Source organism: Schistocerca serialis, chromosome 4, assembly GCF_023864345.2.
Source record: "Schistocerca serialis cubense isolate TAMUIC-IGC-003099 chromosome 4, iqSchSeri2.2, whole genome shotgun sequence".
Classification (NCBI taxonomy): Eukaryota; Metazoa; Arthropoda; class Insecta; order Orthoptera; family Acrididae; genus Schistocerca; species Schistocerca serialis.
The window spans coordinates 882,413,429-882,436,307 of NC_064641.1; the positions used below are offsets into that span (position 1 = coordinate 882,413,429).

At 40.2% G+C, this 22,879-nt stretch overlaps 2 protein-coding genes across 2 annotated transcripts in view; both read left to right on the forward strand.

Moving 5' to 3' along the window:
- The window catches only part of LOC126473533 (UDP-glucosyltransferase 2-like), a 54,678-nt gene extending 42,304 nt beyond the window's left edge, over positions 1–12,374 (forward strand). Inside the window, exons 4-7 of the mRNA XM_050100645.1 lie at positions 837–1,296; positions 3,628–3,847; positions 6,533–6,752; positions 12,096–12,374. Coding sequence (XP_049956602.1) covers positions 837–1,296; positions 3,628–3,847; positions 6,533–6,752; positions 12,096–12,372 — 1,177 coding nt within the window. The 3' untranslated portion in view covers positions 12,373–12,374. The remainder of the gene's footprint in view (positions 1–836; positions 1,297–3,627; positions 3,848–6,532; positions 6,753–12,095) is intronic.
- The window catches only part of LOC126473534 (UDP-glucosyltransferase 2-like), a 234,940-nt gene extending 222,425 nt beyond the window's left edge, over positions 1–12,515 (forward strand). Inside the window, exon 8 of the mRNA XM_050100647.1 lies at positions 12,384–12,515. The gene's annotated coding sequence lies outside the window, so the exon portion shown is untranslated. The remainder of the gene's footprint in view (positions 1–12,383) is intronic.
- Positions 12,516–22,879: the final 10,364 nt, after the last annotated feature.

Consider the following 22,879-nt stretch of genomic DNA (forward strand, 5'->3'; position numbering starts at 1 on the left):
ACAACAACGTTTCACCAGGCAACGCGGGTCAAGTGCTATTTGTGTATGAGAAATCGGCTGGAAACTTCCCTCATATCAGCACGTTGTAGGTGTCGCCACCGGCGCGAACCTTGTGTGAATGCTCTGAAAACCTAATCATATGCATATCACAACATCATCTTCCTGTCGGTTAAATTTCGCGTCTGTAGCACGTCAACTTCGTGGTGTAGCAATTTTAATGGCCAGTAGTGTACTACCACAACACGTAAATCACAGTTTAAAAGATTGAAATAAACATCTGCAACAGGGTAATTATAAATGAAAGCCCTTTCCATTATTAGTTTTCCATTGACGCAATAGCAAATCAGCAATAGCCAGACGTGTCATTTCAAAAGTACGAGTGAGGAAGATTATACTAACACTCTTTCGTAACAGTTGATCGAGATGTCGCAGCTAAAGTGTGGGCTTTAAGCGAGATCCCTAGTCGACCAATGAATGGAATAAAAGCCATCTACCATACTTATCTGAAATTCAATACCCTAGACAACTTAGTGGTTGGAAGGGGGGGGGGGGGGGGTATGGACTTCAATGAAACCGTCAATGCGTTGCAGAAGAGTTAGAAAACAAGCATTAGAAATGGATACCATGGTATTCATTTTATTCTGTCCAGTTTCCTATAATTTATGAAGTCTCTTTCTGTACAATGTAAAAATGAGGTCCAAGTCATCATTTTTCTTCTTTTTTTATGGAAGTTTTGCTATTTGTCGTAAGCCGCATGTTGTACTAGTTAGATTAATCCAGTATTTCTCCAACGCGTTCAGGTAGCAATAGCGCACAAACACGCAAATTTGTTGCAGGTCACCTCCAAAATTCGACCTGGTCATTTTGGAACGGTTGCTGTCGCCGTGCTTCTACGGTTTGGTTCATAAAGTGGGCTCCCCGCCTCTCGTCGGGTACATCAGCATAAACGCAGGCGTACCCAGCCTCTGGACCGATGGAAACCCCAGCAATCCCGCTTACATTCCAAGCTTTATGGTGCCCTTTTCACACCACATGTCATTCTGGGAGAGGCTTTACATGACATGGGTATGGCTCTACACGAACTATCGCTACTTCTACGTAATGATGCCGCATCAAGAAGAAATCAAGAGGAAATATTTCGGGCCTGACGTTCCATCAGTTTATGAAACTGAAAAAAATTTCAGTTTGATGCTTATGGGTAACCATTTCAGTATAAACTACCCTCGACCGTACCTGCCGCACATGATAGAACTGACTGGACTACATGTGGAACCAAACCCAGCACCTCTTCCTAAGGTAACTACGCTTTCTTCTGTCGTTACATTAGTACAAATCACTTTGACACCACCTGACTTACAAAAATAACAAAATTATCACTAATTTTGAAGTGCAGTGTATAATTTTAAGACTATCATAATAACATTACATACATACCCAAAAACATAACACCATCAACAAATGAATTCCTCAAGTGTATCGAAATGCAGAACAACAAGGTACAACTTTCTCCAGGAGATGTAGTTATGGAAAACCTCGAAACAAGATACACAACAAAATTTGATAACGAAACTAAAAAGCAAGACGGAAGGAAGGAAGGTGAGTATCTAATGTGCAGTCGACGTCGAGCTTGTTACTGATGGAATGAATGCAAGCTCGAATTGTGGAGGGAAGGGAAAGGATGTCGGCAGTGTACTTTTGAAAGTAAACATCCTGATACTCGCGTAAAGCGATTTGTGGAACTCACAGCATCTTGACGCTAATTTGAATCTCCATCAACGAGAATGGGAGCCCAGTGTCTTAACCACGGCACCATCTCGCTCAGTAGCTGGGAAAATCACTTCCGCGAAAAGAAAACTGTTCATTAGGAATATGCTTACTATTATCACAGGCGCATGATAGCAGGTGTGTCATGCTTTGTACGGGGAGTTTAAAGAGCTCTGTTGGTAGTCCATTCCAATTCTCAACAAGGACTGTGTACAGGTCCTTGAATGGTCCTCAGCGACAGGCTAAGGACTAAACGTCCACTCCCAGGCTTCCTCTGCAGCATTCATATTAGGTGACCGCACTGACGAACTTTACAAGAACTTCACCCACCGGAGCAGCTCTATGCAGATAGGCGTTATCGGTACCAAACAGGGAGTCTTGGACCTTTACCACGTCAGAAAATATGGACGCCGTTACATTACTTTGTCAGTAACTCTCAACCCCCTCTGACCACCATGAGGCCCTCTAAGTGAATCTGATGTGGTGCCTCCCTAACCACTGGATCCCATCACCACCAACCAGATTCATTCTCAGTCTTTTCTTGTTACTATATCGAGAACTTATGCCGATAATTATTTTGAAAACTGAAGTAGGGCTCAACTAAAATGAGCATACTTCCTCATATAAGCGTACTCCATAATAAATGGGACCTTCCCTGCACTTGTCCACCCCAATAGCTGAATAGTCAGCGCAGTGGTCTGTCACGCCAAGGGGCCCGGGTTCGATTCCCGGCTGCGTCGATTTTCTCCGCTCAGGGACTGGGTGTTGTGTTGTCCTCATTATCATATCATCGTCAGTGGAAGGCAAGGGGAAACCACCACTGGAATCCCTTCCCTAGATGCTCGTGCTGTGGACCTCTTTGACGAGGCAGAACACAAAAGTTTAAGTTCCTGTACTTCGGCATGCAGAACACGCACTACTGGACACCTGGCACACTGATCAGCTGCTCTGAACTTCTGGCGCATAGTTTGCTGGGAAACTGAAACACCTGAGACAGCTGTACGTCCTACATTCGTCGTTGGACTTCGTTGTTTACCTCAACCCAGATGTAGATGACGGTTGAGTTGTGTTACTCTCTCCGACATTCTACCGACTTATGATGAACATTTCCTGTGCCTACAAGCCATCTCTAAAGGCCGTGATAAGACACTTGGTGATACAGTGAACGCTGTGGAGTCTGCAGTCTGTACCTAATCAGATACAAGGATTTTACCCTCCCGAAATGGTCCAAATGACCACTTTTTGTCATTCCTTTCCAAACAGTGACAGGACACTAAGCTTTGCTCACGACTAAATTGAGACATGACAGAGACTTTATGGGTCATAGCGAGGCAACGCAGTGGTAAAGACACTGGGACTCTATTCAGGGCGAACATAGTTCAGCGCCTTATCCAGCCATCCAGATTTGGAAGTGATGTGACGTGATATGACGTGAATCGTCAAAGTGAATGCTAGGAGGATTGCCCTGAAAAAGAAACTGCCAACATCCTTTCTGACCCATATCAAATCAGAGTTTGTTCTGCGTATCGAATGGCCTGAAGGTTTACTGGATGTTAGGACCTAATCTTTTGTTATGTGCATAGCCAAAGTAGAGACTACACTATTACTATACCAATGCCACATTTCCATTTCGTGGAGGAATCTGGACTGTTAATTACAGTGAATATTTCTTTTTCATTTGTTCTTTACAATTGGTTACTGGTGGAGTGGTATATTTGCATGATTGTATTTGCATATGGGAAAGAGTGATGCGGACGTACGTTTAGTTGCGGTTTACGGCACATCTGCCTTGAAATTCCCTTGATGAACTTGAAGACCAGCTATTATAGGTGTTTACAACTCAGAGTTTGCTTCCACGAACAGGACCTACAGGAGTGGCTGGATGGAGCAGAACATGGCGCCGTATACTTCAGTATGGGTTCCACTGTCATAGGGAGTTCGATGCCTGAAGATAAAAGACTGGCATTTCTCGAGGGTTTCAGAAAAATTCCACAGAGGGTGCTGTGGAAGTGGGAGGCCGACATGGACGACCTGCCGCCCAACGTCAAAGTCTCAAAGTGGCTGCCTCAGCAGTCTGTACTGGGTACGTCACCAACATCGCAAGTACCAAACTTAATTTGTATTTCTCTTTCCAGCATTTGTCTGTCTCATTTCCTGAAAATTAATCGATTTTTCAAGAATCATATGGGAACTTCCTGCAGATCTAGGCAGCAGAAACTCCTTTCTCTATTGTTCGCAATGGGTTACTACTGTCTGGTTGTATGGCTCTATTTTTGGAAATAACTGCCTCGCGTGCCTATCATGGAAAAAAGAATCATCAGCTATGTTTGGTCATCTGATCGGTAGAATATCTGACCATCAATGTGCAAGCCATGACTTCCATCAAATTACAGATATCACCATATTGGTTAGCTACGCTGTGTAGGGCGCCTTGCCACGGTTCGCGCTGCTCCCCCCGTCGGAGGTTCGATTCCTCCCTCAGGCATGGATGTGTGTGTTGTCCTTAGCGTAACTTTCATTAAGTTAGATTAAGTAGTGCGCAAACCCAGGGACCGATTACCACAGCAGTTTGGTCCCATAGGAACTTACCACTATGTCATCATAACCATTCCGATGAAGATCTTTCCACGATAACAGTGTTGATTCCTTCGTTTCCTGTTGATGTAAACTGAACCTGAACGGAACGTCTAATTATTGGAGTCGCTGCAAGACACTGGCGAGGTAGCAACTTAGTTTGCCACACTTAGACGTTGCAAGTGGCTCTCTGGTGACTAGATTCAAAATGTACACCCCGTGACATATAGTAATAGGCTGGGGCAATGTGTGCACGCAGGGATAGTCTGAGGTGCCAAGCCATCAATTTTTTGGGTTCAGTAGCGTCCGAGAACCCATCAGAGCCATAGCAGACCGCCTTTGCGCCAGTGAAGTTAGCTATGGACTACCCAGTCCTCTGTCCAAGCGTTCATTAGCTGGAGAAACTTACGGTACTGCTAACACACAGACGTCTCAGCAGTTAAATGCAGGAAGAGAGATACAGTCATTAGCGCACTAAAAAGAGCATAGGAGGTTCCGTGGGATAGCGCAGTGGAAATGATTGACAACCTAGGGTAATCTATATTTGACAACGGTTATGCATTCGTTTCTCGTAGTCTGTGCCCATATCCGATGTAATGCGCTTCTGGGACACTAGCTACATGTTCCTCATGGATAATGGTCGGTCTGTTAGGGCGCCACACCTGTGCGACAAACAGTAGATTGCGCTGTATCATAGGAGGCACAGCTCACTGACGGAGCGCCAATGCACTACTGTGCTGCAATCCGCAACCAAGCGTCGCGCGGTGCTTCCTATAAACACGTGTTTATCTCGGAAAGCATTGATTCATTTTAGTGCCCAAATACGGCCTCTGTAGCTTAACACTATGAACAGATTCTTCAAATTACGAGGGCACTTGCCATAAGGCGATTCAAAAAATACCGAACGTCCTTGCTTCTACCAATATCTCGCGTAGGGATATTGCATGCATTCAGCGTTGTACAAAGGTTTAAGTACTGTAGTTCTCTTGCGCCATTCACTAATGGAGTTGGAAAGGGCAGCGAAGAGTGGCAATGATACTGGTCCGTGTGATGTTACAAAATAAAAGTGATGTTGTTATTCAATGGAAAGTTGGTAATTGAGATTTATCTTACTGTTTTATCAATCACAATTGGCGTAAGAATCATGGATTGACCATTGTCATAAAATATTGCATTATGAGATGTGAATAGTTTTTACTTGCAGTTTCGCGTGGATTGAGGCAGTCACAACTAGCGTGCTATTGATTAAGAAATTGCGTTATCGTCTTTCTAATTACTTCATGATCGTAGATACGATCATACCCGGTTATGAAGTTATTGTTATGACAAAACAATTTCCTAAGGGACCAGAAAGTTCTTAAGGGCGCAAAAACAACTGTACCATCACACAAAAGGGAAATTCAATATTAAAGCTGATGCAAGAAGACGATAAAACAGTTTTCTTTTTATCAATGTAACACGCACATTGGACGGCTGATCTTGGTGTCTGTAATCGAGCAAAATGCATAATTAAAATGAAAATAATACAGAGGAGATAATAGGAATGAGCACTGCTGAATGATTCAGTATTCCCAGAACAAATATTTATTATAACTAAAACATATATCGTACCTTAAGCTTAGTACTACAATGACGGTAGATTTTTATGTCCGTATCATGTCCATTGAGCGCTCTTTTATATAGCCATTGTCTTCTTTGAGTCGCTCGTGCGTCGTCACGGTAAGTTATAACAGTTCTTTACACTTCACTCATACTTAGACATAACACGTTTTTATGCATTTAGTAAAAATTAGATCAGACTGCCACAAATCTGCGTCCGTCTTACTTGAGAAAAACAGTACAAGTCTTTAGCTCTCAAGGCTTCATTCATTTGTTCTCCAGCGAACAAAATAGTGAAGGATCGCATATCTATCCGTAATTTTCTGTTTATATTGCCGCCCAAAGACGACGAATTACATTATTTAGAAAATTCCACCGTCGCCATAAACAAGTATTTGCCTTCTGACTGAAAGTATTAACTACTCGTATTTGCTGTTTCAATGAAGTCAAAACTAGCGAATATCACATCCGCTATGTACACTGTTCTGTCTTACATATTATTGATACATGTATACATATAGGAATTTTTAGGCAAGTTAGAAAAGCTTGATTGTTTGTGCAACTTTTATAAACTTTTTTGATTTTTTCTTTCCAGCACACCCCAATGTCCGTGTGTTCATCACTCAGGGCGGTCTGCAGAGCTTTAACGAGGCAGCCTATCACGGAGTTCCTCTACTGGGGATTCCCTTCTTCGGCGACCAGCAACATAATGTAGCGAAAATGGTCGACGCCGGTGTTGGCATAGAGCTCAAATTGTGGGACGTCACAAAAGACACGATTTCGGACGGTATTCGAACGATTATTGAGGATAAAAGGTACAAAATACTATGTGAAAATACTATGTGTGAATGAATCAGTGTTAATGCTAATCGATATTTTATTATTTATACAAAAATCAGGGTGTATACGACCCGGACAAACGGGAGATCCGGTAAAAACCCGGGAATTTTTTCATCCTGGAGAAAACCGGGAAAAACCCGGGATATTTTTAGGATTCCGGGAATTTTTCATTGTTTTAATTTTCAGTTAAGTTTTTGTAATTTTGACTGGGAAGAACCGACACTCCAACAAAGCATATTACTGTATCCCGCTACTGCAGAATAGTACTTCAACAATAAAACATAAACGAGAGAAAAAAACGAAAATAAATTGCAAAGGAAATATGCCATACACAACAACGACACATGCAAGCGTCTGCCAATTGAAAATGTGTCAAAGGCTTTAGGAAGACAATGCAGTGCTTCATAACAACAAATTGCCTCCAATGAGCGTGAAGTCGCAACTGTTTATATTCAATTTGTTTTAGCAGTTACGTGCGGGCTCATGCGCACGCGCAGTTGAGTGACGTTTGAGTAGTAGATTCTCCCGCTTCAGGCTACAGGAATGTGGCTATTGGCTGTGCAAGCAGTCGCAGCAAGCAGCTAGATGCTACCGCGAAATGGTGGCGCCAAATTCATATTCTTGAGGAAAAAAACTTGTTTCACAAAGCGCCTAGCATCCAGCGCACGTTTGTCTATCGTGATTCTGAAACGCTTCCCTGTTGGTTTTTGAACACATTTAAAGTTGATTTCTGAATGAATCATAAGTTGACTTTTGAATGGATGCATAGTGTACGTGATGTCTCTGTCAGGAGAATCCTCGTCGCATCTAGAAATAAACTTTCCACAGACAAAAGGGGAACGGGGATATACCAGCTGAGGGAGTAAAGCCAAACGGATGAATGTCAGTCGTTGTCTGATTATGTGGTTGATTGGCTTTGCGAATGATCAGCATTGTTATAATTACTAGCAAAATCCATAGATTCAGACTACCAGATGGAAATAAACGACTGACAGGAATAACATTTGGGAAAGATTACGTATTATCTTCTCGGTGTATCCAAGAAAATGAAATTTTGACAGAAAATCTTTGGCCAGATCGCTACACTAGCAAGGACCAGTAGTACAGTCCCCGGCTAGCAGCCGCGTAAATTCTATTCTGGAAGTAACGCGGAAAACATGTTGTTCGAACACGTATTAACGCCTAACCGGGAAATAATCGCGGGATAACTAAACCTGTGATTCTGGCAGGGTTAGTGAAGTTAATCGGGAAACAAATTTTGACAGTGGCAGCAATAGCTACAGAATTGGTGATGACACAATTGTTTGTTAGAACGAGGAAGGAGAAGAAACTGAAACATCACACAAATTATGGAAGAATAAGACGATTCCAAATGTATATAAAAATTTCGTAATTCTACTTTTCGATCTCATGGTTGAGAGACTGGTGCGTATGAATGAAATGTGAAACTATTTCCTAGCATAAAACTTTTTGCTTGTAGTAGGCCTAATAGGCATTTGATATTGGTACTTCGTGGATTATATTCTATCGTGTTATAAAAATGGCCATTTGTGGCAAAACAGTCTCGCTTATTTGGTGTGTTACAAAATATTAGGAAGGTCTATTTTGTTTTATCTAGCAGACAGTGACAAAATAGACGTAATCAGTTCGAGAAACCACACCAGTCTTGGGTATTATTCGTGTTAACAGCATTTTCAGTATTAGATAACGACATTTCGATTTTTCATGTAGTAATAAGTTTGACGAACTTTGATGAGGTAATAGAGTCTTTCGCAGAAAGGAAAGCACGCCATGTAAAGCTGTAGCAAAATAGAGAGAAAAAAATACTAGCAGCTAAGGTTTGAATAAATGTGTAATTTCTTGCGTATGTCTTGTCAGTATTGGTTTTATATGTCATATACTTAATTTTATGTCACACAAAACAGCAAGTTATTAACTAATAGGGAATAAAGAGTTCAGATTTTCTGAAGAATTCTTGTTCTCTCGATTACAAATAATCCCATCCGCTATTAATTTCGAGGTTTTTTTTAAGAGGGGCAGGCTGTCAAACCGGCCGACCGGGAGCAGGACGGCTGGTCCCGGCGGAGGTTCGAATCCTCCCTCGGGCATGGGTGTGTGTGTTTGTCCTTAGGATAATTTAGGTTAAGTAGTGTGTAAGCTTAGGGACTGATGACCTTAGCAGTTAAGTCCCATGAGATTTCACACACATTTTCCGCGCGACCACTACGGCCGCAGATTCGAATCCTGCCTCGGGCATGGATGTGTGTGATGTCCTTAGGTTAGTTAGGTTTAAGTAGTTCTAAGTTCTAGGGGACTGATGACCTCAGATGTTAAGTCCCATAGTGCTCAGAGCCATTTGAACCATTTTGGGAACAGGAGGGACACCACAGGACATTTCAGTTTCCACTCTCCTGAATATAGTTTGGACGTGCGGTAGAAAAATGCTTTGTGAAGAGGCGTGGCACTGCATTTTGGGATACTTAAAACCAAATAATATGTCTTACATTTCCTGGAATACATTTGTTCTATGTTTCAGACTTTTCAGAAAGCTGTGAGCTACAAGATGAACATATTTTGAAAATTCGATTTTTTTTTTAGTATTAACTCTGTTTGCAAATGTCGTAGATCCGGGGCTGACGCACAGAGCAGTCTGAATTATAGTGGGTAGTCTCCACGTGACGCGTGTTTACATTTAATGATTTTGCTGTTTCCCCTTCGTTTACTCTCACGTCAAATAAAAACAAAACGGATATCTGTGGCTTGGAGCTATCAAGTGAATTAAAACACATTCACATAGTTACGGAAGGCTGAAATGTCATTAGTTTCAGATTTTATTTTATTTCCACCTTTCTGACAGTGAAGCACTAATCGCCTTGCGGAACAATGAAGTTATTTTTGTATGTTTGCTAAAGAACTCTGACTTCGTTAACCTTTTCCGCAGAGTCAGTCAATGTATTTGAAACAAAATGTTTAATTCCACAGTACTGGCTAGTTTGAAAAAGTGCCGTTTTCATTTTCTAGCACGTATGGCATTATGCCATAATAAAGAACCAAAGATGATATAAAACAGTACTGGTGCTCCAAGAAAATTTACATCCCGAAAACTACACTGAAAAGCTTAATATCAAGTCGAGGTCTATTTCATTAGGAATCTGGACATACGAATGTGCCCTTTAAGTATGCACTTTAAATGTGCACATTTTAATATGGTTCACGAAATTACGATGCTCTTGCAATATCCTCTGATGTCTTGTTTCTTTTATGACATAATGTATGATCTTTTAATGTTTTACACGTACGTACATACGAGCTTCCTATGCCATTGTAGCTGCGCAAGCGTGATGTCGCCTGTTATCTGTGCTCTCTGGCAACTGCTGAAACAAACCTATTTCTAACAGGTCATGGGAAAATATTGCAAATGGTAGTTTGAAAAGCGTTACTTTCAGAGTAAATATCGTTTTATGTAAGTTGAACTATGTGCGAGAGTGTACGATGAATTTCTTAAATAACAGAGCGTTTGACTTTAATTTAAAAATCAACTGATGACGAGCCATTTAGAATAATTTCGAACCCTGAAGATCAGACATTTATGTCACTATTAAAAATTTTACCGGCACATTTCTGTGATATATCTTAAAGTAACATGCGCAAAAAAGATCAACAGTATATGCGAAAGCTTAGCTTCTCTTGCAGCTTGAGACCAATATTATACGTGAAAACATTGCTTTTCTTGTAGCAACACTATGTATATTAATTTAAACTATTAACTTTCCCTGTTTGTGTGTTCGTGCTACGTAACAGTGATGTTGCTGTTGGCTGACTACATCACGTGTCCTATGCTCTGAATATCCGCTGTCATCGGCTGGCGAGATCACGTGACATGAGCTACGAAAGGCTTACAAAAGCGCATCGAAATTTCGATTTCAATGATCCGGAAAGCAACATGCGGTGTTTAGTGGAATTCCAATGTATACTTTCATAATAAGAAAATACGCAGCGTACATGTTGCTGCAAATCATAGATATTTCCAAAACGTGTCTTTTTCCCCTGAGTTTCGTTTTCTAAAGTGCCGGGAAATTGTACGCCCGCGTATAAAACCATAACCATTCAAAGGATTGATAATGGAAAATATACTGTCACCCGGGAGAAAGTGTATTGTTAACCGGGAAATCCGGGAATTTTTTTTCCTTGTCCACGTTTATACCCTGAAAAATGCTCCACTGAAATGGGTAGCACGAACAGGAGTTTGGACGATGCCGTTCTATACTGTACGATTTATGACTCTGACGTATGGGAAATTTTTGTGTAGAAACGACGTTACTGAACACTTTTAAATCTTCAGTAGTCTTAATTTACAGGAACTGAAGTGAAACTAACAGGCTTGATGCCTTTACATATTCTAATCGCAGTGTGGACAATCGACTAGTGAACCATTCTCAGCAGCCTATTCCTTTACTGTAGAAGAGAGGTGACTTAGGACAGTCTGCTTACAACTTCAGAACTCACCAAATAATACAGTATCTACACTGGCTAGTGGCATGACCAGATGGAATTTGTATACCACAGTATCCCCAACGTTTTCGGTTGAAACTGAGAAACAAAACTGTTTCATTGATTTTCTAACCAGTTAGCTACCATTTTGATAATTGCAGATTGGTGGATTGGGTAACAGGAGGGCTTCCATGTCACTCATGAGGTTGATTTTTTCTTAAGAGACATCATGCGTCAGGGATAATCTCCAGTTACTCGAACACCTATCTGTGTGATCTCTATCTACACATTATCTTACACATGAAACCGATTTATTCTGAACCATATCACGAGGGTTATGTTTGATGACGTCACCTCATTTTCACTAGAAATTATATTGTTCAGTAGGCTTGATAACACGAGAATTACGTGCTATTAAGAATATTATTTGCTCCTCAGTTTCTAGAAAACTGTCTCCATCAGTGCGTTGTTTATGGGAGGAACTCACTGTAAAACCTAATTACGTCTTCATTGGGTGTCCACCTTCTATTACACAACTTTTTGATCCTAAGGTGAGCCCTCATAACATGACCAGGTCCTTTCCCTGTTCCAATCATAAATACCTTCTGCACCCAAATTCCTCCCGGTCATCTTCGTTTTCATATTTACTTCCCCTGCAACGACCAGACTTGCAGTGCGAATATTTCACATTACGTCTCCATGCGACTTACCAAAAATTAGCTATCTTGATTCTTCTAGTCACTGTTGCGCACTGAAGTATGGCCTGTTATTGCTTTCAGGCACTGCAGAAATGCATTGTCATCAACCTTCTTTCTTTCTTTCTACAGATTCAGCGAGAACATGAAGCGGTTGTCAGCTGTATACCGTGAGCATAAGGAAGAAAGCCTGCCTAAAGCTGTGAAGTGGATCGAGTATGTACTTCGCCACAATGGAGCCCCACATCTGCGTAGTGGTGGAAGAGACTTGGCCTGGTACCAATACCTGCTGCTAGATGTCGTTGCCTTCGTGCTGGCTGTTGTAATGGCCTTTTGTATAGCTCTCTACCACATTGCTAGCTTTCTAATCCACAAATTGTTTAAATCCAAGAAACTGAAATCGAACTGAGGACGTGTAACCTTCTGTTATACAGAAGTCTATTTGCCTACTAATTCACTGAGCATGAGCTTGAATGTTTCAAGTGGAATGTTGGAATACATACATTCACACAGATTTGTGAAATCTATGTCGTGTTTGTGTCGTATGAAATACAACGTATAAAACTTTTAAATCTCATTTGTGTAATGTTACAAGTGGGAAAAAGTCTATGTGTATTGTAACTTGCGGGTGGGGCACACGATGCTCATTAAAGGCTGTACTATGTTAAGTTACCGGCTTCACCTTATGAGAAAGGATTTTTGTATAGAAATTGACCGCATGTACCTGAATGGAGGCTAATCAGACTTACACCCACTCTGTAATAACAATGATACGCCAAGCAAGTCCGAAATGCAACTACACGTCAGGACGGACAAGAAACAACACAGAAGATGCTACCAATTTGTTAACAATACGGTCGCCAGCCTAATTAGGCATTAACTGAGTTTCTTCCCTGTACAAATTGATGTACGTTCAAGCAAAACAACACGTAGTAACACAGCATAATATGGTAAATTTTAGAACCAGAAAATCTATTGAACTGATAATTTCACTTTCTGTACTAATATGGATAAACCATAAATACATAACATTACACTATAATGTTTACTACAAAACTTCGTACTGTCTATTGAACTGATTAAAATTGGGCATAGGTTACCCTAGAAATAGCACTTTCGAAACACACACACAATGTCAATTTTGATAAAGGTAAAACACTGATAAATTTTGTTTTCTATTTTGGCTTTGACTTTGCTGGTCAAATCAGTTTAGAACACTTCAGAATTCAAATGAATAAAAAAAGGGGGGGACCCTGAAACTGTTATGATCACTGTATTAAAACAATTAATTACTGAAATCATTATGCCCTCAAGATTTCCAATATATGATTTACTACTCTTTTTGTCTTATTTCCTACTCATTTAAATACCATTATATCAGTCTCGAAATAATTAAGCTTCATTACTAAATCAATATCAAAATTATCTTCCAACTTTGTCAGACCTTTGTTATTCGTCTATTAGTTCATTAACAAAAAAGTTTTTTAAACATAATTCTAACATAGCTAGGTCTGCAGGTAATTATTATTAGCATAAACTTTAATTCTTCATTTCGGGATACTCGGATTGCACAACATTTGGAAAGGACCCTGGCTAGGTTAGTTGTGAGGATAACTAATGATAGGACAGTTCTGGTAAAATTTAAGTTGTTATTGAACAGTATGGAACAGAAGTAACACTGGTCCACACGAATACAGTACTAAAAGTTTCAACCTGTTCGTATCGATGCGGCAGTTGGCGGGCGGCGAGATGGCGAGGCACAGAGCACACATACAACCACAGCAATGGCTCTTGACGTATCGGCACTTTACTTCTTCTTAGCGTCGCAATACTTTTCCATTTAGTGCCTATGGAATTTTGCCATGCTGTATAGGCGTCGGAACGGCATATCCGGGGATCAATGAAACTACGTCTTCCAGGAGAGCCTCCTCAATCCAGGACGTGTTGCTCAGACCAATGCCCAACTCCGACTACCACTGCTGAGCCCGTTATGCCGTGCAGCGCCCGTGTGCATTTTCCCGCGCCCACCTGCCATCCACCTTTTACCGCTCCCCTACAGACAGGGTATTCACTGGAGGTTTTGCATTCTACATATCCTAACACATTGCCTACGTATGGACCAGACGCACAATCACATTTTTAAACATGTTACAATAGATTCAACGTTTGTTACACTTCAATCCTATTACAATATTGCTTGAAATTTGACATAAACATCAATATTCACATTGAAAATTGTTTACAGTTTCTTTAACATAATGGCATGAAACAAAAAAAAAAAAAGAAATGAAATCGGAACATCGATTACACTAATTTATCGAAAAATCAGAAAAAAATATTATTTGTATAATAGTACAGCGTTGGTGTTGTAACACATGCCCCTGTTTCCAGTAAATTTCACTAAGTGCAAATTTGATGGGAACACTGAACTTTATATTTATACAGGGGTCTGAATCTTTGTGTGAATGTCCCATCACAAAAGTTTATACCACAAACTTCCTTTCACTCACATTATCTAGGTCTATACTTTTTAACATATCAAGAACATTTACCTATCGTTTGCTTAAGTGCCTTTGGCACAGTCCAACCTCCTATCACAACATGATTTAAATAGCAAATTACTCATTTTTTATTAAATTTCTCAGAGAAATAATTTCAAATTCTGGAACACTAACACTTAACAATAAAGCAGATACAAACACCTACATACACTATAAAACAATTTGTTGCTGCTTGCATTGAATGGCAGTCCATTTCCTTATTTACTAATAAACACACAATAATATTTAGAAAATTACTACACATATTTGTTGCCTATTATTCAGATTTGGGCAGTCCGTTTCGCACCATTTTATCACATCTCCTGTACCACACTTACAATTCTCCTTTGACTATTTATCTGCCCTCTTTGATTTTTGGCAATCCTTTATATTATGACTCATATACTGCCCACTTTGGTTTTCGGCAGTCCCATCTTTTATCTGGCTTACAACATTTGCTTTTTCTTTTCAACCCTTTTCTCCATACATCTTTACATTTATAAGACATTTGGTAATCTGAAACTCGCATAACTACACTAGCACACTGACATTGGTATGCATACATTTACAAAGATTTGTTACATTCAGAATAAAATGGTTTCAGCTTAAGATATAGCGCATTTACTGCAAATTGCTCTCTGAGTGTACTTAGGTCACTCACTCCTAGGAACATACAGTTTCAGGTCCACAACATTTCTTACACCTAAAGGTCTTTTGGATTTTGGGTAGATCAGGTAGTAAGCATTATCGTGTGGAATGTTCTGTATTACATACGGTCCATTATAAATATATTTTAATTTGGAAATTTCGTGGTTCAGTTCACTAGATTTTTGTGGGTTTTTAAAAGAACATAATCCACAATTTTAAATTTTGAAACTTTCAGTTTTTTTTATCATGTCTTTTAGATCTAGATTCAGCTTTTTGCTTTGCCTACTAATTCTTTCTTTTGACTCAACCCCAAGCTTGTACAAGGTGTAAACTCTAGTTTTTCCTCAATTAAACTTTTACTTCTGCTGCCTAACAAAATTTCTTCCGGTGGGAACCCAGTAGTTTCATGATGTACTGTGTTCATGACATTCTCAAAGTCCAATATAAATCTGCCCCAGACTCTAAATCATGCCCCTTCCTGTTTTTTCCGCAACGCACCTTGGTCGACTGTGACATCGTCCCAAGATACGTTCCTGACCTGTGAATCATTTATATCTGGTGGCTTTCTCGGTTTCTGGAGTTCAAAGTCTTTGCTTACTTGAACTCTTTGTAACAATAACACTGAGTCGTCTGGTGGCTCCTTTTTTTCTGTGTTCAGTCTCAACCTCTGGGTTTTGTTTTGACACTTCATCATCGGTAGGTACAATATCACAATTAGCTGTATTCCCATTATTTTCACTAGTACCGAAATATTCGTTATCTGAACTATCGTCCAAATCCGACCATTCTGGATCGCTTTCAGGTTTTAACATAAAAGCTTTTCTGAGACAGGCACTAAGTTCTTCCCCTGCATTTTCATCAGGCTTTGATTTTTAACTCAGTATCTTCTTTTGGCAAAATGGCCTCATTATCAGCTTTACTCACATCCACTGTTACTTCATATTTAGTGTAATCCTCGTGGACTTCAATTACTCTTGCCCCTTTCCCACGGTGTCTTTCGGTAACAGCTTGTACTATTGGCTGATCATTAACAGAAGTTGCTACCTCGTCAATGCTTAGGATTTCATCCTCCAATTCCTTCCTATCTTTAACCATCGTCCTATCGGCAGCACGCGTACTTTACGCAGCGCTATTTACTCTCTCCTCTTTAAATTCGGGCCACGTCACCTTATCGACGTCCCTAGTATCTCCTTTTTCACTAATTAACCTCCTTGCCTCATATTCCTTCTTAAAATCCTCCTACTCACATTGCTTGAGGCCCTTGTACAGGTCGTTGATCTGCACACGCCAATCAGTTACTTCTGCTAATTCATTCTCGCCTTTTACTTTATTGCTAACACTGCTAACTGCATCTCTCTGTGTATCCACTGTTTTATCTACTATTTCCTTCACCATGGAATTACCACTCGTAATGTATTCACCAGCTCTTACGGCAATGTTCATACCTAATGCTGCTGCCTTGCTAGCGGCTTCTCTCTGAACAGCTGTTCTGCTAGGCTGGTCCGTTGCCCTCTGAATCTCCACTCGCCTGTTAAAGTGTATTGCTCTGGGCGGCGAAGATGACTCACCAGCGCTCGCACCTGACGCTTGTTTCGCAACAACACGTTGCGTCGTTCCACGCCTGTCTCTAACCTGTCTCATAACTTCACTGTCAGTCCGGTAACATTTCTTAAATTGGGACCGGTATGTACTGTCCGCTTCCGTTTGGCCCGCAACGTTCGCGGAAATCAGTTTCCCGCGTCGTTATTATTTAGCGCGGTGTACCCTCTACCGCGACCTAGATAACTCCCTCTTCCTCTGCCCCTGTCTCTTCCTCTCTGTATCACGTTGACGCGAAACCCTTCGCCGTCATTTCTCTCGTCATTATTGCGAATATTTCTGTTACCAAAATTCTGATAATTGGCACGACTTTCGCGCCAATGGTCTTCGTCTTCGACCCTCTCGAGAAACGCTTGAAAGCTACGATGATTGCTTCCCACATATCTCTTTGAATCTTCTGGAAGCTTTTTATATAGCTTCCATATGATTTCAGAATCGGATCTTCTCCCTCTTACATGTGTGAATTTTCGGTACCAATATTCGCAGAAATCTTTCAAAGAATTCCTGCCCCTGTTATCATGAAGCTTGGCCATGATAAACTCGCGCCACAAATGATCCTGTTTTTGTTCGGACCAATATTCTTCTGTAAACTTTTGCTTAAATTCTTCGAACGTCATTTGTTCGGTATTCAAATTAATTCCCCAGCGCTTAGCGTCACCTGCTAAGGCGCTAATTACTACGTTTATCTTTTCCTGACCAGACAAGTGTTCAGGAAACATTCTCTCGCAATTTTTGATGAAATCTAACGGATGCCATCCGTTATGTTTCTTGGCGGGATCGAAGCGTTCTTCACCTTCCAACAGCTTCGTAAGTGGTGTGCCATTACAGACAACACCAGTCCTATCTTTGATTTTACTCTCGAGATCGAAAATTTTGCCTTGAATTTTCGATGTATTTTGTTCACACTTTTGTGCACATCCGGTAACTTTCTCGTCTAAATCTCTTTCAGTGTCTGAAACTCCCTTTTTCAACTGTGAGATTCCGTGTTGACATTCGTTTACGATCTCAGTTTTAAGACCGAAAACTTTTCCGTCTACTTTTGTTTCAACCAGAGGCTCTACTATCTCTTGGATGTTGAGAATTTCAACATCAAACCTACTGTTAATGTTGTCAATTTCCCCCTGCATAGTATCCATATTTTTATTAACTGTGTCAATTTCAAACTTCATAGCATTTACTACAGAGCTTAAATTACCCACTTTTTGTTCTACCTGTTCTATTTGTTTACTAATTTTAATTCCTTGTTCTTCGACCTGTGCTTTAAGCTGACCAACGTGTGTTTTAAGCTGATCATTCTGTGTTTTGAGCTGCTCACTCTGTCCGGATATTTGTTTGGTTCATTGTTCAAATAAATCGTTCATGCTTAAAATTTCCACGCTGTTTTGTTCTACGAAATCGGTGGGTTCCGATCCTACATTAAAGTTTTCTTTCGGTTCTTTCTTTATCTCTGGTGAATCAAACATCTCAGTGGATTCGTTCACATACCCACTATCATCTACAGAGTCATCCTCTACTTCCTGTTTTATTCCTTGCTGTGTTCGAGGCAATCTCGACATTTCAATCTGCTCGTTAACATGTTCGCGATATTGTATGTACGCCAATTGTCTTCCGCTAACGCCATCTGTTATCTGGCCACGTACACTCCTGTCATTCCCAGCCGCATTTTCCATTACGCTCGTCACATCTACTGTGGCTACGTTCTTGTCCATACTGAACGCAAATTACACCACACTACCGTACTTGATGTTCACTGCTATTTACTTTACTGAATATTATTACAATTCGTTCCACTGAGCATCCACTGCTCGGTATTCACATTAATTTGAGACCGATAACAACTGAATGTCCTGTCACGGTCGCCACTTCTAACGTGTGCGTGGGGCACACGATACTCATTAAAGGCTGTACTATGGTAAGTTGACGGGCTTCACCTTATGAGAAAGGATTTTTGTATAGAAATTGACCGCGTGTACCTGAATGGAGGCAGATCAGACTTACACCCACTCTGTAATAACAATGATGCGTCAAGCAAGTCTGAAATGCAACTACACGTCAGGACAGACAAGAAACAACACAGAAGATGATACCAATTTGTTAATAATACAGTCATCAGCCTAATTAGGCATTAACTGAGTTTCTTCCCCGTACAGGTTGATGTATGTTCAAGCTAAACAACACGTAATAACACAGCATAATATGGTAAATTTTAGAACCAGAAAATCTATTGAACTGATAATTTCACTTTCTGTACTAATATGGATAAACCATAAATACATAACATTACACTATAATGTTTACTACAAAACTTCGTACTGTCTATTGAACTGATTAAAATTGGGCATAGGTTACCCTAGAAATAGCACTTTCGAAACACACACAGTGTCAATTTTGATAAAGGTAAAACACTGATAAATTTTGTTTTCTATTTTGGCTTTGACTTTGCTGGTCAAATCAGTTTAGAACACTTCAGAATTCAAATGAATAAAAAAAGGGGGGGGGGGGACCCTGAAACTGTTATGATCACTGTATTAAAACAATTAATTACTGAAATCATTATGCCCTCAAGATTTCCAATATATGATTTACTACTCTTTTTGTCTTATTTCCTACTCATTTAAATACCATTATATCAGTCTCGAAATAATTAAGCTTCATTACTAAATCAATATCAAAATTATCTTCCAACTTTGTCAGACCTTTGTTATTCGTCTATTAGTTCATTAACAAAAAAGTTTTTTAAACATAATTCTAACATAGCTATGTCTGCAGGTAATTATTATTAACATAAACTTTAATTCTTCATTTCGGGATACTCGGATTGCACAACATTTGGAAAGGACCCTGGCTAGGTTAGTTGTGAGGATAACTAATGATAGGACAGTTCTGGTAAAATTTAAGTTGTTATTGAACAGTATGGAACAGAAGTAACACTGGTCCACACGAATACAGTACTAAAAGTTTCAACCTGTTCGTATCGATGCGGCAGTTGGCGGGCGGCGAGATGGCGAGGCACAGAGCACACATACAACCACAGCAATGGCTCTTGACGTATCGGCACTTTACTTCTTCTTAGCGTCGCAATACTTTTCCATTTAGTGCCTATGGAATTTTGCCATGCTGTATAGGCGTCGGAACGGCATATCCGGGAATCAATGAAACTACGTCTTCCAGGAGAGCCTCCTCAATCCAGGACGTGTTGCTCAGACCAATGCCCAACTCCGACTACCACTGCTGAGCCCGTTATGCCGTGCAGCGCCCGTGTGCATTTTCCCGCGCCCACCTGCCATCCACCTTTTACCGCTCCCCTACAGACAGGGTATTCACTGGAGGTTTTGCATTCTACATATCCTAACACATTGCCTACGTATGGACCAGACGCACAATCACATTTTTAAACATGTTACAATAGATTCAACGTTTGTTACACTTCAATCCTATTACAATATTGCTTGAAATTTGACATAAACATCAATATTCACATTGAAAATTGTTTACAGTTTCTTTAACATAATGGCATGAAACAAAAAAAGAAATGAAATCGGAACATCGATTACACTAATTTATCGAAAAAAAATATTATTTGTATAATAATACAGCGTTGTTGTTGTTACAGTATGACTACATTGTTATTGTTGTTATTTGAAGTACAGTTTTCGTTTGAACGGCTGGCTATACAATTCAAAATACTGTTTTGAGTTCTGCGATTTGTACAAGTGAAGTTTAAAATTTTTGTACGTGGTATTTCATATGATACAACCACGATGAAAGTTTCATAGGTGTACATACCTATGCATATGTGGCTGGAGTTAGTCCAAAGAAACACTGCTCGTAACATCTTTCATGCGACACTCAGTGTCAATGGAAAGTGCTGGCTTACTTCCCGTTACAAACAAAATAATTTTTAAAGCGGTCTTTTATATGCCTGTTCAAAAGAGTGGTGTCACCTTAGTTTAGTGTGATACTTTTTTATCGATATGTATGTAAAGTAAAACACGAAGAATTACCTTAGCAATGTGAGAGCTGCTGTATACAAATACAGGATATAGAAACAGAGCCAAAATGTTGTAACTTACATATGGCATTAATAAACGGTTATACAGTTTCTTCATAATTAATCAGCAAACACGTGCCGCCCTGGTACACACTAGTTGCTGCCGCCATGTTGCAACGCTGCTCAGTTGTTGCCTGGGGTACGAGTTATTCTGCGTGTCTTAATGTTCTTGTTAGTAAATATCGATGCAACGAATACCGTATTAGACCCATTTGGGACCGTTTTATCGAACGGGCACAGAAAATCCAGCTTTAAAATAATTTTTGTGGTAATGGGAAACAAACCGACGCTTTCCGTTGACTCTGGGGCACCGTACGAAATGTATGATGAGCAATATTTGTTTGGACTGATTCCAGCTGCACATTGTAAAAACGAAAATGTAAATATCTACCGAATAACCAGACAAAATGCGCCTGACGGCTCTTAAAAGGGGCACCACACATACATTCCTCTATGTGGAGCACTATTTGTAAATAATATTTCATCCTCTTCAGGACACTTCATTATATAAAAAAATTGAGAACATTTTGAAATGTATAATTTTTTCGTGTTTTCTGAAGCTGAGTGAAATAGCTTCCCTACAAAAAAAGCAGTCAGCTTATTACTTGAATAATTTCTTAGTCTAGAAACTAAGCATTTGTAAAGTACTTGAAATCATATAACCTAAGAATGAGAGCAAAATACAACTGTAGAGACCCATTCGTCATACAATTACATTAGCAATGTGAGAGCTGCTGTATACACATAGAGGGATTAAAAAAAGAGCCAAAATGTTGTAACTCATAAATGGCATTAATAAACTGTTACACTGTTTTTTCATAACTAAATAAATGATATTGTGTTTAACAAGTTAAGTTTCCGACATTTTCTTGTAGTCATGATCGGTTCACTTTGGTAAAAGTCCTTTTCTTCTCATCTGCATCCTAGAAATTTTGGACTACAGCTTACATCTGTCAACAGAATTTTTTTTTTCTTTATTGTAATTTCACACCCCCTTCCCATATCAGCAAGGCGCTGGCTGTCAGCGAATACATTTGCCATTCTTCTGCCACATAAGAGGGAAATTTTGAAAAACATAGTATAAAGGTTGGATGTGGTGGTTGACAAGAGAAACAGTTTGTACAACAGAAAGACAGATCCTCAATTCCATAAGTAAAATGTAAAAAGTTGGTTCAGTGACTGATTAAAATATATACACAGATGAGTGGAAGATTAGTGTCACAAAAGAAGATATAAAAACAAATGTAGTGGCAGTTGAGCTGTGACTCCTCCTCCTCCATCATAGTGTCCACGTCGATCCGCCTGATGATGGTGGTTGGTGGATGGTGAGAAGGTTGTGGTTGCTTCGTCCTGGAGTTTATGGGAAAGGATGAAAGGTTTGCATAGGGACCAAAAATGGCACAGGGATCATCTGGAGGAGTTTGGTCTGAAATCTCGATCAGGGGATTTGATGAGGACGGAGTCATTTCTAGGGATTATCTAAGTAATGGGTATGTAAGGGATATATTTTCTGGTTTTAAGGAGGAGGGTTTTGAATTTTAGGAAGTTGAAGTCAGGACAGGAGGAAGGTATGAAGTTCTGTGGACTTCGTGGCAGATGGGTTCATGTGGCGGTCCGTGAAGTCTGGGCTTTCCGTTAGTTTAGATGCTTTTTTTTTATCAGGGGTAGGGGTAGTGTCAGTGCTGAGACATTTGGCGGTCTTTTGTATGTTCTTATGTAAGGAAGATGTGGTGGGCACAACTGAAGGTAACAGGTGATGGGATTGTTTGGAAAGGGGTGCCACAGTCCAGGAACCTATTGCAGAAACGATCTGGCTGAGTCTATGGTGATGTATGGTGGTGACAGTTCTGGTGTTGGTGCTGTACTTGGTGATGCTGGTCCTCGTGCTGGATCAGAAGAGGGGTGCCGCTGAGGAAGGCATGTCTGGAGAGGTGAGGACTGAGAGATGGGTTAGGCCTGATGAAAGGTGGAAGACTGTCAGGTGAAGATAGCAGGTGATGGGAGGGGCTTGTGTAAACATTAGTAGTGGTTTGAGAATGTCTGGTGGCGGTGAAGTTACTAGTTGATGGTTGGCTGAC